This window comes from Grus americana, chromosome 5 (genome assembly GCF_028858705.1).
Source record: "Grus americana isolate bGruAme1 chromosome 5, bGruAme1.mat, whole genome shotgun sequence".
NCBI lineage: Eukaryota > Metazoa > Chordata > Aves > Gruiformes > Gruidae > Grus > Grus americana.
Window position 1 is genome coordinate 33,037,714 of NC_072856.1, and position 14,558 is coordinate 33,052,271.

Consider the following 14,558-nt stretch of genomic DNA (forward strand, 5'->3'; position numbering starts at 1 on the left):
CCCCCCCACAATCGCTCACCAAGTCTACTTCTAACCGGTGCGGGGAGTCCCACTATGGGCATAGAGAGCGTACGTGTGCTCCTCTCCCCGACTAGCTGCAGCAAAAGCCTCTCTGGGTGGGAAGAGAGCCTGGCCTGCCGGGAGTCAGGGCTTTGTGCATTGCCCTCCTTTCTGCATTTCCGAACAGCTTTCAGGGTCTGGCAGGGGTGGCAAGTCCTAGCCGCAGCACGCTAAAAAGGTGGGGAGACAATCAGCTCCCCTCCACATCAAATAAGTGCTTTCCCTATCAAACCAGGAGGCTTTGAAAGGAGCGAAGGGCTGAAGATGTGATGGTGGAGGTAATAAGCAGTTGCACAGGCAGGTACAAACACACCGCCCAGCCTCAGATGTAGAGGCAGCAGACAAAATCGAAACAAAGGAGAGAGAACAGAGGATGCTTCCCATCCTGGGTTCATTTTTAACTCTTCCTCTATTTAACAAGATCTCAGTCTGTGAAGCTGGGTTTTTTTCAAGGTGAGGTTTTGTTGGGTTTTTTTGCTTTGGTTGTTTTTAAATAATGAGGGAGACTGTAGGATGATAACAATAAACTGTAAATGCTGCAGTGCCACTGGCAGTACAATCCCCATCTAGGAACAACAGGGCACTAAAACAGGTTGCCTAGAAGATTTCAGCTGTGTCCTTTCAGCTTTCCGAGTCATTGCAGACCAATCTACTGGCCCATGCTGTGCCCTTCTGGCTGCTGCTTGGCTCCCAACCTGACCTTGTGAACGTAAATCACATAATCTGTGCTTTTCCTCACATGCAGGCTATCATCAGCACTGATTAGGCTGGCACTGGAGCTGCATCGCTCTCCTCCTCTGATGCAAGAACAGAAGCAGAGAGGGGAGGGAAGGGGGTGTCTCAGGCAGATTTTCGGCTAGGTGCAGGTAGCCTGATGTATGGCAGCGCAGCCACCTCTCTAGCTCCTGTTTTAAATACTAGCGCAGGAATATTGGAGCAAGGACTAGAGAAAAGGCTGGCTCTGTGAAATAAGCAGCCGCACAGGGCTTGCTTGTGAGAACCCTTCCTCCCCCCCCAACACACCTGAAAGATTAATTTGGCCCCCAAATTATTGCCCTTGGCAATAGTTAAATCTAACATTGGTGAGGGCAAGTGCAGACCTGTGCTATCGAAGGACAACAGCCAAATTACTCAAGGACTGAATCGGGGTCCCTCCTCCTCCGCAGCGGTCAAGCCTCTCGTGCTGAGTGGGTGACAGACCTCTGCCTTGGGTGTGTGTCCCACGGGGCTCGTGCTCCCGTGATGCTTTAATGGACAGCCTTGCGTTGCAGTTCCTACAGTACTGTGGAGGTCACTGAGCTTGCTCCAGCACCAAAGCCAGGCTCAGTGCAGCAGCACAGAGCTTGGCTTGGGCTGATCCACTGTAACACTGTGTTCCCCATTAATGACAAATGAACTTTTTCAGCCTCGTAGTGTTAGAATTAACTGAGTGTTGGAAGGGCAGAGCAAGGTGCTTGTTGCTTTAGGTCTTATAGCTGAATAGTATGCTCTGCTCTACAGTTCTGGAAGTTTCTACCTGGCTTAGGAAAGTCAAATCACTGTTTAAGTGTTACCTCTTCCTGCATCTGGTGAAATTTAGAAAGAGCCTGCTCTAGTTTTGCAGGACAGCTGCTCATTGTACCATCAGGCTCCTGGGTGCTAAGGGACTGCAGAACTGGTGGCCAACAAACTTCAAATCTTTCCGGCATTGTCAGCAGTCTGTAAACTCAGTACTGTACACATTCAGCAACATGACCTGGTTTCAGCAGGGATAGAGTTAATTTTCTTCCTAGCAGCTGGTATAGTGCTGTGGTTTGGATTTGGGACAAGAATAATGTTGACAACACACTGATGTTTTAGTTGTTACCAAGCAGCCAAGTACTTTTCAGCTTCTCATAGTGCCCTGCCAACGAGAAGGCGGGGGGTGCCCAAGAAGCTGGGAGGGGACACGGCCAGGACAGCTGACCCAAACTGGCCAAAGGGATATTCCATACCACATGATGTCATGCTCCATATATAACTGGGGGTTGGCCAGGAGGTGGGGCAGCTTGGGAACTAGCTGAACATTGGCTTTGGGTGGTGAGCAATTGTGTTGCTCATTGCTTGTTTTGTATATGCTTTTATCATTATCATCTTCCTTTTCTGTCCTATTAAACTGTCTTTATCTCAACCCATGAGTTTTACTTTTTTTTTTCCTTTTCGATTCTGTTCCCCATCCCACTGGGAGGGGAGGGCGAGCAAACGGCTGCGTGGCTGTTTTAGCTGCCAGCCGGGTTAAACTTTGACACAACCAAACCCTCTCACCCCTCTGGGTGGGCTGGAAGTGCTCTGCTAACACCTCCTCCCCTAGGATCTAGCCTGCCTCTGTATTTCAGAATTAAACTGTCTCCAGAGGCCAAATCCTGCTGCTGCGTGGCCTGAGCGCCTGAGGATCTGGGCAGAAGACATGCACATCCCAAGGTCACACAATTGCCTTGGGGCCATTACTGACTTCTCAGCATGACCAGTACTGCTCAGGAGAGCAGGGACAGGCTTGTGATGTCCTGCTCACCGGCACGGTGTACAGCCACACGGACAGCTGCTCACTAGCTTTGTGCCTTGCCTGTTTTGCTCTTACCTTACCCCAAATTCATACATCTGCAGCATAGGGAGGTTTTCTGCAGATGACAGCCTGGGGCTGTTAGCAGAGTCACACTGCACACCAACGTGGGAAGCTTGGTGTCAGCTTTCCAACTTAGGGAAAGGATGGGTCCAAGAGGCAAGTAAAGGTCTCGCTAGTCTTGAGGAGCTTCTCTGCCTCCTTTTAGTCCTTCTAGTCAGGATTTTCCCTCTTTATAGAATCTTTAAGGTTAGAAAAGACCTCTAAGATCATCAAGTTCAACTGTCAACCAAACACCACCATGTCTACTAAACCATGTCCCAAAGTGCCACGTCTACACGGTTTTTGAACACCTCCAGGGATGGCGACTCCACCACCTCTCTGGGCAGCCTGTTTCAATATCCTTTATACATCTACAGAACAGATCAAAGAGAATAAGGAATAGAAAGAAGCTTACACTTTTCCAGATTCCTGTAGCATCTCCAGCCACTGAGCCTGCTCAAACTCTGATTCAGCTGCTAGAACAATGTTACCCTAGAAGAGGGGAGGGGAAAAAAACCTGGATTAGAGAGGCTGGTGTCTTACACCCCTCTGTGCACTCAGGGCATGAAATGGGCACAGCTAGCACAGCTATGGTGGGAGGAGCGTTCACTGCAGGCTTCCACCTCCGTGGGAGGCATCACATGGGAGCAAATATGACCCAGACGTACCACACATTGGAAAGAGATGCACATGGCAAGCAGTCACAGTAGGAATAAAATGATAGGGCGACATGAGCTCTATAGCTCCTGAATATCTGTCTACTGGTCTGCTAGTATCATAAGACCTGCTGTCAGAAAGAGCAAGTTTCTTTGTTGGTTGCCAAAGCAGGAGCAGCAGCAAAGCCTTGAGGGGACTTGGGATGCTAAGCCACTCTCTCTCTCAGGATAGGCTGCCCAGAGAGGGTAGGCACACATTGGTGGGGTGGGAAAGACTGCCAATCCAGCTCTGCTCATCAACGATAAAATGTTTTGTGGTGGTGGGTTTTTGGGGGGTTTGCCTTTTTTTTTTTTTTTTTTTTTTTTTTTGAGAAGGAAAGAAGTCAACTTACATGGAAGTCTTCATGAGAGATCTTTATGGCATAAGGCATGTTGGGCTCTTCTTTGGGCTCCACAATGCAGCCTCCCAGGGGTATGACACCCTGGGGATGAACCAGAGCACTCCAATCAGTCAGCAGAATCAAGCATAACTATTCACAGCTAACCAGGAGCTGAACTTTCATCCCTGGTCACTTGTGGACCCCTGCCCTGCCTTGGCTATCCCAGGAGAGGCAATACACACAGTTCCTGAAAAGCTGAGTGACTCCCACCACCACCAGGAGACCTTCAAGTGGTATCTGGAAGGGGGTGAAGGTGGCTCTTGTGCATTTGGCTTGGAGGGAAGGCTGCTAGCTAGAACACAGAAGTGGGAGCTCTTTGATAAAAGAGGACGTGATCTCCCAACAGTGGCAGATGTTGCAGAGTCAGAGTGAGGTAGCATGGGACAGGTTGTGCATCTGTTACCTGTCACCACCAGGAGGTCACCACCCCACACATGCTGTGTGGGGACAGATGGGTGGCCTGCTGCCCCTAACCAGGGAAATCAGCATCTTTGGAAGCACACGTGCTCCATCAGCCTCCAGTGACTACAGAGGGTAAAAGCAGACTTAGAAAGAAGAGTCCCTCCGTGAGAGTTCCAGGTAGCAGAGCTATGGAGACTGCTTCTTGGGCCTGAGGGCACATGGGTTAGTGGGGGCTGGCTGAGACAGCTTATCAATGTGAGTACAGGTAAGGAACAAGAAACAACCAAAGCTGTTAGCCCCACAACTGGCTTTGCCAGCATGTTCTCATAGCCACAAGACTGGTTGATCATGAAAACTAGGGGATACATCTACTAATAGGAAAAAAAATATTAAAAGTCATGTACCTGCTGAATCATTAAGGAGCCTGAAGAGGTACTGACATGATTCTCAGGGGTTTTTGAGGCTTCCCTGGATTGACAGAATCATAGAATGGTTTGGGTTGGAAGGGGCCTCAAAGATCATCTAGTTCCAACCCCCCTGCCATGGGCAGGGACACCCTCCACTAGACCAGGTTGCCCAAAGCCCCATCCAGCCTGGCCTTGAACATTTCCAGGGATGGGGCATCCACAACCTCTCTGGGCAACCTGTTCCAGTGCCTCACCACCCTCACAGTAAAGAATTTCTTTCTAACATCTAATCTAAACCTACCCTTTTCTAGCTTAAACCCATTACCCCTTGTCCTGTCACTACACTCCCTGATGAACAGTCCCTCACCATCTTTCCTGTAGGCCCCTTCAGGCTTCAGAGAAGTTTGTGACTTACCTCCTCTTCACTTGCTGGCCTCAGGGTTGGGGGAGCTAGAAACAGAATAACCCCCCCTCCCATGCAAACGCTCCTCACCTTGGGGTGGATATTGAAGTATTTATTGCTTTCAAAACTCTTCTTCTCACTCTCAGCATAGTAGAGCAGGAAGCTTTCCTTAATGATGAAGAACCTTTAAGACAGAGAAAGGAAATAAATTCTGCTAGAACAGCGGTCCTGGTTCACAGCACAAGAAAATCTCTGCCTAACTAAAGCTGCTTTTTAAACAGAAGAGTTTATCATTCCCATCTAAGCCTAAGGTGAGGTGCCTCGCTTCTGTTCATAGCCAAGAGCTAGGGCTTTACACCAAGTGCCAAGTTCAAGTGCTTTGTGCTTCCAGTTTACCATGGCATGCATGCCTCAGTGTTGAAGGTAAACCGTAGCATCGTTTACTCACAGGGGAATGGGACGGCAGTCTGCGTCCAAGACAGGAGCACAGCCAAAGCCTTTGGCAATTTTACCTGTGTGTGCTCTCTCTAGCCCATGTGTTGGATTCAACCTCTTGGAAGAGACGTGCTCCTTTTTTTAAGGGTCTCTCTCACATGGGCTAAGAGCTACTAAAAGCTTATTTTTGCAATTTACTCCCTGCCACCCTCTTGCCTCCCATCTTGGCATAAGCCAGAAGGGAAGTGTTCCCACCTTAGCAGAGAGTCATATGGCAGGCAGAGTCACGGGCTAGCATCCCCAAGTGACTCTCGAGGAAAAAGATTGTCCATGAGAGCACTCAGGAGCAGAAATAAATTTTAGGGATATTTTTAAGCAGAGCTCCTGGCAAAGTCTCCTGTTGTTGACCTTTGTAAATACAAAGAAAATTGAAATCCTTTTTTTTTTCCCCTCATATATGTCACTTTAAAATGTGCCTTGTTCTACTCAGTTAGCCTTAGGTATGCTCTGGTGAACACTGTATAGTAGCCACAAACTATCACAGCTTCTGTAAACCAAGCCTCTAATTTACTGGAACGTGTCCTCAAAATTGTCATTAAAGGAGTGCCACTTTTAGCTTATTTGGATGTTTAAAATGCCCCTGGGAGAACCCCTCTTAGAAAAATGAGGTTGCATTTACCCTGCAGGCAGAGATACGCGGGAGAGATATCTGACTTGGCTTAAATTCGGTCTAAATCTGCAGCACTCAAAAATGCCGAAGAGCAGCTGAAAAGATGGGGACTAGTTTAGTAGGGAGGTTTCAAAAGAGTAAATTACAAAGAAAATGTGCTGCACTGTTCTGTACATATTTTATGATATGAGAAAAGAGGGATTTGGAAAGAAAGTGAAATGCAATAAGCTGAAAATTAATAAAGAATGCCTTTTTACACTGCACAAAACACTGCTGTGTAAATCACTTTCACGTGGTCCCGAGGACAAGAGCTCGTGAGGAATCTGGAAAGGATAAGGCATTTCTGTGAATAATGAGAACATCCCCAGGAAACTCTCCTACTTCTGGGCAGAAAGCCTCCACTGAGAGGGATCAGGAAGGGACTTCTCTGGGCAGCACTTTCCAGTTGTGCAGCCCCCGGATTCCTGCACCTTCCTCTGAAGCCACCATTAAAGACGGGCTGTGGACCTAGGGGTCTGATCCACAAAACAATTCTAATACCTCCACATGCCCATCCCACCCCCGTCCTCTCCTGAAGCAGAGGCCCCGTCAGATGGAGCCAAGCACCACCACCAATATAGACGAGCACAGCAATTTGGTACCAGTTTAATTTCTAGAGCTAAAGAAAGAATTTGATACTGGTGGAGAATTATCATTATACTTACAATATATTATAATTAATATTTGCCATTATTATACTTGGGAGAAAGCTTTAGCACTTCCCCTAGCTCCTTATCTCTTGCTCTTCTACTGTGGCTCTGGCAACATAGATGAAATTGCCACATGCCGTGGAAATGCAAGCCATGGGCTCACAGAGGGACTGGAAGACAGAGGACATCATAGAACTATAAGCTTCTGAATGCCTGCAGCAAGCTCAAGCTCTGTACCTACTGTGTGCCCGCTCCAAAATGTCATTGAATATCTGCATATTTACATCCAGAAATCTTCAGAACATACAAAGACCAGCAGCAATTCATGCGCCCCAAATTTTTCCTTCCCTTTGCCTGCTCATCTATACCTGTTTGTGTTGACATCAGAGGTGGGGAGAAGCAGCCAGCTTGCTGTCTCAGCAGGACACTGTCTTCTCACTTGATACTCCAGGAACATGATGGTTGTCTGCCTAGCCTCACCTCCTGTTCCTGACCATAGCCTGGCAAAATCTCTCTAGACAGAACAGCACAGCTCAGTGCAAAAATCACTCTTCTGCACTGAGCTCATTTAGTTAGAGGACCAAAAAGGTACTCATTCACAGTGCAGCCTGTCCAGCAAGTTACCTGAGCAGGAACAATTACTATTCACCTTCCACCCAGGGGACCATCTTGCTTCCATCCCGGGCTGAAGTCCCAGTGCACTTCCCAGAGGAGCTGCAGCTATGTCCCCTCAGCCGGGAAAGCAACGCACGACCCCACCTGCGGCAGCCGTCTGCATTCTCCCTGTATTACTGTAAGAGTTGCCTGAGATGGACAGGGAGATGAAAACAACTTGTTTTCTTTGTAATAAGAACCTCCATCCTAAATCTCTTTCCATTGTCACAGATCAGGGACCAGAACAATTTCCTCACGACAGGAGGCAGGGGTGGGAAGGAGCGTCCCAGAGAAGGGGGGCGGGGGCGAACCACTCACACAACTTTGACACACTGGCGAACAAAGCCCATGTAGCAGATGAATGAGGCATATCTCTGTGGGACACACTCCTGATAGAGTGGATTCATCGAGGTCCCACCTCTGTGTGAAACAAGGATTGGTATTTTCTGATACAGCTGCATTAATGGCAAAGGCAGCCACGACCCTTGCAGCAGGGGCAGAGCTGACCCTGGCCAGGGCAGATATCAGAGACACCTCCACAGAGCAGACAAGGCTTGGTCCCGGTTCCTCCTGTCCACATCATCTCTGTGACCAGCAGCCTTCTGCCTTCCTGTTTCATTTTTTCTCCCACGTCTTGTCATTAACTCTATGAACAAGTCTTCTTATGAGTGGCTGCATCTTCACCACATGTCTCTAATGCCTAGTTCAACAAAGACTTGATTTTTTTAGAGGGATATATTACCCCATCTGCACAATAAATACAGAAATAACACCTTTAAAGAACAAACAGATCCTTCCTGGCCAAAGGACTATGCTCGGACCAGTGGGTCAGAGTGAAGCAGATACTGTGGGCACAAACATGAAACTAAGAAATAAAAACCAACACACCACATGAAATGGAGGAAGTCTACTTATCACTTTCAACAGTCTTTACAGTCTGAACATCCTCAAGAAACAACTGCAAGACAGATAAAGATACTGATCTTTAACTGTGTGATTTTTAATTTAAATGTTAACCCTCAGTTGAAGCCAGGGCTTAGCTTGTTACATAGTTTTTGTCTACTCAGTGCTCCTGATAATCCCCATAATATAGATTATACTCCAGTGGAAAACAAAACAAAACAAAAACAAGAACAAAGCATAGCACAGATCTCTCAGAACTGATGTGCCTCTGGCAGTTTAATGAACTTTTAGATCCCTGACCTCACAGATGTGGAGAGAATCTGTGGGGATTTGGAATGAAAATATACAAAATGGGAGTTGTGGTGGGTTGACCCAGGCTGGAGGCCAGGTGCTCACCAGAACCGCTCTGTCACTGCCCTCCTTCAGGAGACAAGGGAGAAAAGGTATAATGAAATGCTTGTGGGTCGAGATAAGGACAGGGAGAGATCACTCACTAATTGTTGTCACGAGCAAAACAGACTGAACTTAGAGAGGGAATTAGTCTGATTTATTACTAAGCAAAACAGAGTAGAGCAATGAGAAATACAATCAAATCTTAAAACACCTCCCCCCACCCCTCCCCTCTTCCCGGGCTCAACTTCACTCCCGGCTTCAACCTCCGCCCTCCTCAGCAGCACAGGGGGACGGGGAATGGGGGTTACGGTCAGTTCATCACATCTTGTCTCTGCTGCTTCTTCATCCTCAGGGGGAGGACTCCTCTCATTCTTCCCCTGCTCCAGCATGGAGTCCCTCTCATGGGAGACAGTCCTTCACGAACTTCTCCAACGTGAGTCCTTCCCACAGGCTGCAGTCCTTCACAAACTGCTCCAGCGTGGGTCCCCCACGGGGGTCACAAGTCCTGCCAGCAAACCTGCTCCAGCGTGAGCTTCTCTCTCCACGGGTCCGCAGGTCCTGCCAGGAGCTTGCTCCAGCACGGGCTTCCCACGGGGTCACAGCCTCCTTCAGGTGCCTCCACCTGCTCCGGCGTGGGGTCCTCCATGGGCTGCAGGTGGAATCTCTACACCCCCTCATCCTTCCTCCATGGGCTGCAGGGGGACAGCCTGCTTCACCATGGCCTTCACCACGGGCTGCAGGGGGATCTCTGCTCCGGCGCCTGGAGCTCCTCCTCCCCCTCCATCTGCACTGACCTGGGTGTCTGCAGAGTTTCTTACATCTTCTCACTCCTCTCTCCGGCTGCAAAAGCTCTCCCTAGGTTGTTTTTTTCCTTCTTAAATATGTTATCATGGAGATGCTACCACTGTTGCTGATTGGCTTGGCCTTGGCCAGCAGTGGGTCCGCCTTGGAGCCGGCTGGCATTGGCTCTATCAAACACAGGGGAAGCTTCTAGCAGCTTCTCACAGAAGCCACCCCTGCAGCCCCCCCCCCCCCCCACTACCAAAACCTTGCCACACAAACCCAATACAGGAGTTTAAAAAGTAGTAACAAAACTCTACAGCAAATGATGAAGAGAAAACATTGAAAATCTGATTAGCTGGATGGATGTAATGTATTTATGCTATATTCCCTCATCTACCCTTACCTGGAAGGCAACACCTAAACAACTAAGGTCACCAACTTTAACTTTGATTTTCAGTATAAAGTCTCCATACAATGACTCAAGAGCACGATGAAGGCTGAAGCAGCAGCCAGGTGAGCAGGAGCAGAAAGGGCAAAGATGACCAAGGGAGAACAGGGAGAGACACCCAGTTAGGACTGGGACTGAGAGAGAGACACTGAACATGTATCTGAATTAAGTACAGGTGTGCCAGCAAAAGAAAAGGGAGTGCTGGAAAGACAGGGGAAGATTTTGGATAAAAATAAGAAACTAAAAACCAGATCAGTATTCAAAAAGCCTGAGGAGGAGCAGCAAAGGTGAGAAGACCCAGTACACCCATGCACGGTCCATGCACAGTACAAGGAATACAAGAGCCATTCAGACATGGTCAACTCCTTTGAGTCGCCCATCCCCTGTCGTTAAATCCTGCACTAAGAAACCACGGAAACCGTAGTGTAATTAAACTGGAATAGCGGAGGAACAATAACAATCCGAGTGACTTGGATGTAAAGCCAGTGATCTGCCAGGATTAGGCACAACAGCTCCATACTGGACAAGTACAGATACCTGATCTTTGGGGATAAAGTGCTTCTTTGTGTCACAGAGGGCTAATGAGATTAATCAGCTAATCTTTGTAAAATTTTTTGAAGTGGCAATGGCTTGCGCTAACTATTTACATTATAAAACTGCAGCGGTCTCACTGGTCCTTCCTTCCAATGGCGGTTGTCCGGGCACCAGTCCAGGAGCACAGGCAGCGAATCCCCAGTTCAGCCCAATTCTCTCTCTCCCGGGGACAGCTCAGGAAAACAACAGGTAAAAAGATCTCTGTCAGCTCAGAGAGCGCAGTACCTGTCCCTCACTCATCCTGCCCCGGCGCCTGGCAGCTGGTGCGGTGCCCAGCCGGGCAGGGAGCAGGAAGAGGTGGATGCTGCCGACAGCAACCGGCCAAGTGGGAGGTTTGCGAGGACGAGAGGGAAGCACGCGTTCCGCTCCACTCGCCGCCCCGCTGCCTCAGCAGCTCCTGCTACCTGTGCTGCACGCAGGCACGCACGCTGCTCTGCGGCGGGAACCGCGCTGCGTGTCTGCTAGGTTTTTTAGAGCAGAAAACAGCCCTGAACAATTATCCTTTCCATCTGTCCTGCGACCGCGTCCAGTGACTGTTGGTAGCCACTCTGCTGGACAAGAAGGTTACGAGCATGCTTTGCAGTGCCACAGACACCTCTGGTCCAGGAGAAGATAAATTTCTCTAACAGTGTTGTGTTTCCCTCCTTCCTGCAGCAGCCCGGCATCTCTGATGGATTTACTCAGCGGTACAAGCACATTTTGTGTCTTGTTCTCTACTCTTTTCAACTCCTTGTGTTCCACCTTGCTTTCTGACTCTGGCTGACCACTGAGCAGATGCCATCCTGGAACTGTCCCCCTTCGCCTCGAAGTCTCAAACCCAAATGGTGAGAGTCAGATTAGAGCCTGACATTTCTAGGTGGGGCTGGGATTATTCACAGTAGAGAAGGGTTTTTCACTTCCTACCTGCAAAGCTACAGCGCCCCATTCATGCCACATCCAGGGCAGGTACGTGCATTCCTTCCAGACTCCGTGCCAGGCTGATGCTGTTACCAGTACAACTTTTGTAGTAGGGAAGAGGCAAAACTCCTTGTTGCTAATTGGAAGGAAGAATGGGGTGCAGCTTGGTGGGGAGAGGAGGATCAGAAGTCAAGGACAGAGAGTATGACTTTCCAAAACCACTTCAGCAGTGACCCAAGCTTAGACTGGTCAAAAGCACCAGTGAACTCAGCAGATGGTTGCGTGTCTCTTGGAAGGATATTACTGTACGAGGACAGGGAGTAGTACTATTGTCCAGTGCAAAATTACCTCACAGCAAAGGTACTACCTGTAGTTACCAAGCAGATAAAAAACAGTAATCCAAGATTTCAGGACAAAACATACATTGCTCAGAGATCAGATCCTCAACTATATCTAGCAATAGTAAATTAATTTAATCTTAATTTAACTGCACTGGGAAACATCTCCTTTTCATAAAACAATGCACTTGACCAGCTGTGTCTTGCTGGGCATGGGGGGTAGGTGGGGGGAATGGATGAATTGTTCCTTTTCCCCCCATGACTGACTTCTTATAACATGCAATATTTTTTACTTTGAAGCAAATATCTCCTGTGATTAAAAAAACCCTTATTGTTCCTCCTGTTCCAGTCCTTTTACTCTGGAAATCCGTTCCTTCCAAACCCTACAGATTCCCTGTGTTCATCTCCCACTGACCTGTCTCTGTTCCCCCCAGGAGCCCCAGCTGCCGTGCTTGCAGCTAACCTTCCACATCACCCCTGCCCCACGGTCACCTCCCCATCGCTTCCCACCTACTATCACTAAAATATTTACCACTTGCTGAAGATGGGGGCAACTTCTAGGAATAGAGCAGCACTAAATAAGTAATGACAGAGAGAACAGAGATGGGCCATTTGCCTGCAGGAAATTTTGATTAGGAAGAAGAAAGCCTTTTAAGAACATCTCCTCCATTGCAAATTACCTTTGCCTCCGTTATTGTGCCCACTTCTTTTCTGTAACAGTCACATTAGTTTCCAGACATAATTCATTTAAGTATCAATGTTTGGGAGCAGAGTAAGGAGCATCAGCACAAATTCTCTCCTGGGTGAAAAAAGGCCATTGATTTCAGGGGAAAAAGTAGTACAGAATAAAACCTGCACACAGGTCAAAGATGACCACAAACACAAAGCTGCTTCCCAAGCAACATTTAACTATTTTTCAGGCCATGCCATCTTCACAGGTTTAGACTGGACAACACTGTGGTTACTACACAGAGTAGGACTGGGAAAGCTGGCTTTAGGAATGGATTTGACACGTCGTGTCTACACTGCAGACTACAGCAAAAAGGTAAGTACTGGAGGTAGACAACAGATGTTGCTCGCATGCATGTTAACTTGTTCTTCCAAAAAGCCCTGAGACACGTGATGCTACAAAGGCTACAAAACTGCCTGTCAGCTCCAGAGGTAGCTCAGGCTTCCTGTGTTGCCTTTTGTTAATGACTCATTTGTGCCTTTCCCCACTGGAAAGGTGGAGGGGGGGGGAAGAAAACAACATAACTTTGCTTTTCTGGCAGACTTTTTCATCTGCAGATATCAGAAGAAAGGCAGGTAAATACTGCTATCCTCCTTCAATAGATCATGACGCCAAATCCCGGGTCACAAAACATATCTCTGGCAGCGGTAGGGTGAAAATGCAAGTTTCTTGGCTGCTAGTCTTCTAACTGAATCATTTGCCAATGACGTCTATCAGCACTGACATTAATCTGCCATCCAGGAACGCTGGAAGGTTTAATCCATCGGATCGTGTACCCCCAGTGAGCAGTGAGAAAGAGCCGTACCATGTTTCTGTGCGAGTACCCATCCATAAACAGTCACGTCTCATCATTTGACAACCAGTGGAAAACTCTCCTGTGAGATTCAGCGATTCACATAAAGAAACTATGCCAACTTTAAACCTCAAACTGACCCAGTATTTCAGTATTATAAAACATACTTCCGTCCTTGGTAAAAGGTTATAGCAAATGCTTGCCAGCTCCAAACGTCCTGGCCGCTGATACGCAACACAGAGCGGCTCACAACTCCCCGGCACCAGATGGGAGAGAATTCAGAGCCACCTTCCCCCCAGGGAAGAGAGTCTGCATTTGCTGTTCCCAGTGTGCCGTCACCGCCCCGCGGCACAGCGGTACTGGTGCTGGTCCACAGAGCCCTGCAGACCATACACATGCATGCACAGTCCCGTACACGCAGTCGGTTCAACCTAGCCATCTCACACCCAAAGAACTCAAAGAGCTTTAACAAATACTAATGAACAAAGTCAAGCAGTTTGGGGGCAAAATATATGAGCTGACTCTTCTTCTTTCATGAAACGATTGAAGGGTGATTATCCAGAGGCAGCTCGTGCCTGTGCCCACCCTAAAGCGCACATAGCACAGCGTCTGGCTGGGTAAAGAAGAAAGCACGCTGGTGTGTAAGGCAAAGTCAGAACAGCAGGGAAGCTATGCCCAAAGTTTCACTCCTCATCTCTGCCTGGCTAGCTGCACGCAAAGAGCTAAGGACTCAGACTAACTTACCCCAGCACCCTTAGGCTTTGCGTTTCACCTGAGCATCCCTCAGCGACTGTGGCTTACCTCCTGGACCATTTGGCCGACTGCCTCCCGAAGGGTCTCTTCCAGAGCACGCCGTACAGCTGCACTTTAGTGCTGATGTCCAGAGCATCTGAATCTGCCTGCTCCATGGATGGAGAAGGGGATACGGAGCTGGATTTTGAAGCAAACATTATAGATGGATCTGGTTCTAACTCTCCCCCTCTGCGCGGTAGCTCAGGGAATCCGATTAAATGCAATGAACCAGAAGGATATAACCCACCGCTCCAAGCGGCAGACGGAGAGACTGGGCTATGGTTTGAATCAATAACTTGACTGCTCAGCACTCAGTCAATAATTCTCTCCCTGATGCACAGATGATGAGAGTTTCCTCATTGCGTATTACTTCCTGATGCATTACAGACAGAACACGTCCCAGCCCAAGACAAAAAAAAAAAAAAAAAAAAACAAAAAGAGCAAAGAGAGC

At 48.3% G+C, this 14,558-nt stretch overlaps 1 protein-coding gene across 1 annotated transcript in view; it reads right to left on the reverse strand.

Moving 5' to 3' along the window:
- Window positions 1–14,265, reverse strand: part of PLEKHD1 (pleckstrin homology and coiled-coil domain containing D1) — a 30,856-nt gene extending 16,591 nt beyond the window's left edge. The window contains exons 1-4 of the mRNA XM_054828798.1: window positions 14,117–14,265; window positions 5,079–5,172; window positions 3,729–3,818; window positions 3,096–3,172 (exon numbers count right to left, since the gene is read on the reverse strand). Coding sequence (XP_054684773.1) covers window positions 3,096–3,172; window positions 3,729–3,818; window positions 5,079–5,172; window positions 14,117–14,265 — 410 coding nt within the window. The remainder of the gene's footprint in view (window positions 1–3,095; window positions 3,173–3,728; window positions 3,819–5,078; window positions 5,173–14,116) is intronic.
- Between the last annotated feature and the right edge of the window lie 293 nt (window positions 14,266–14,558).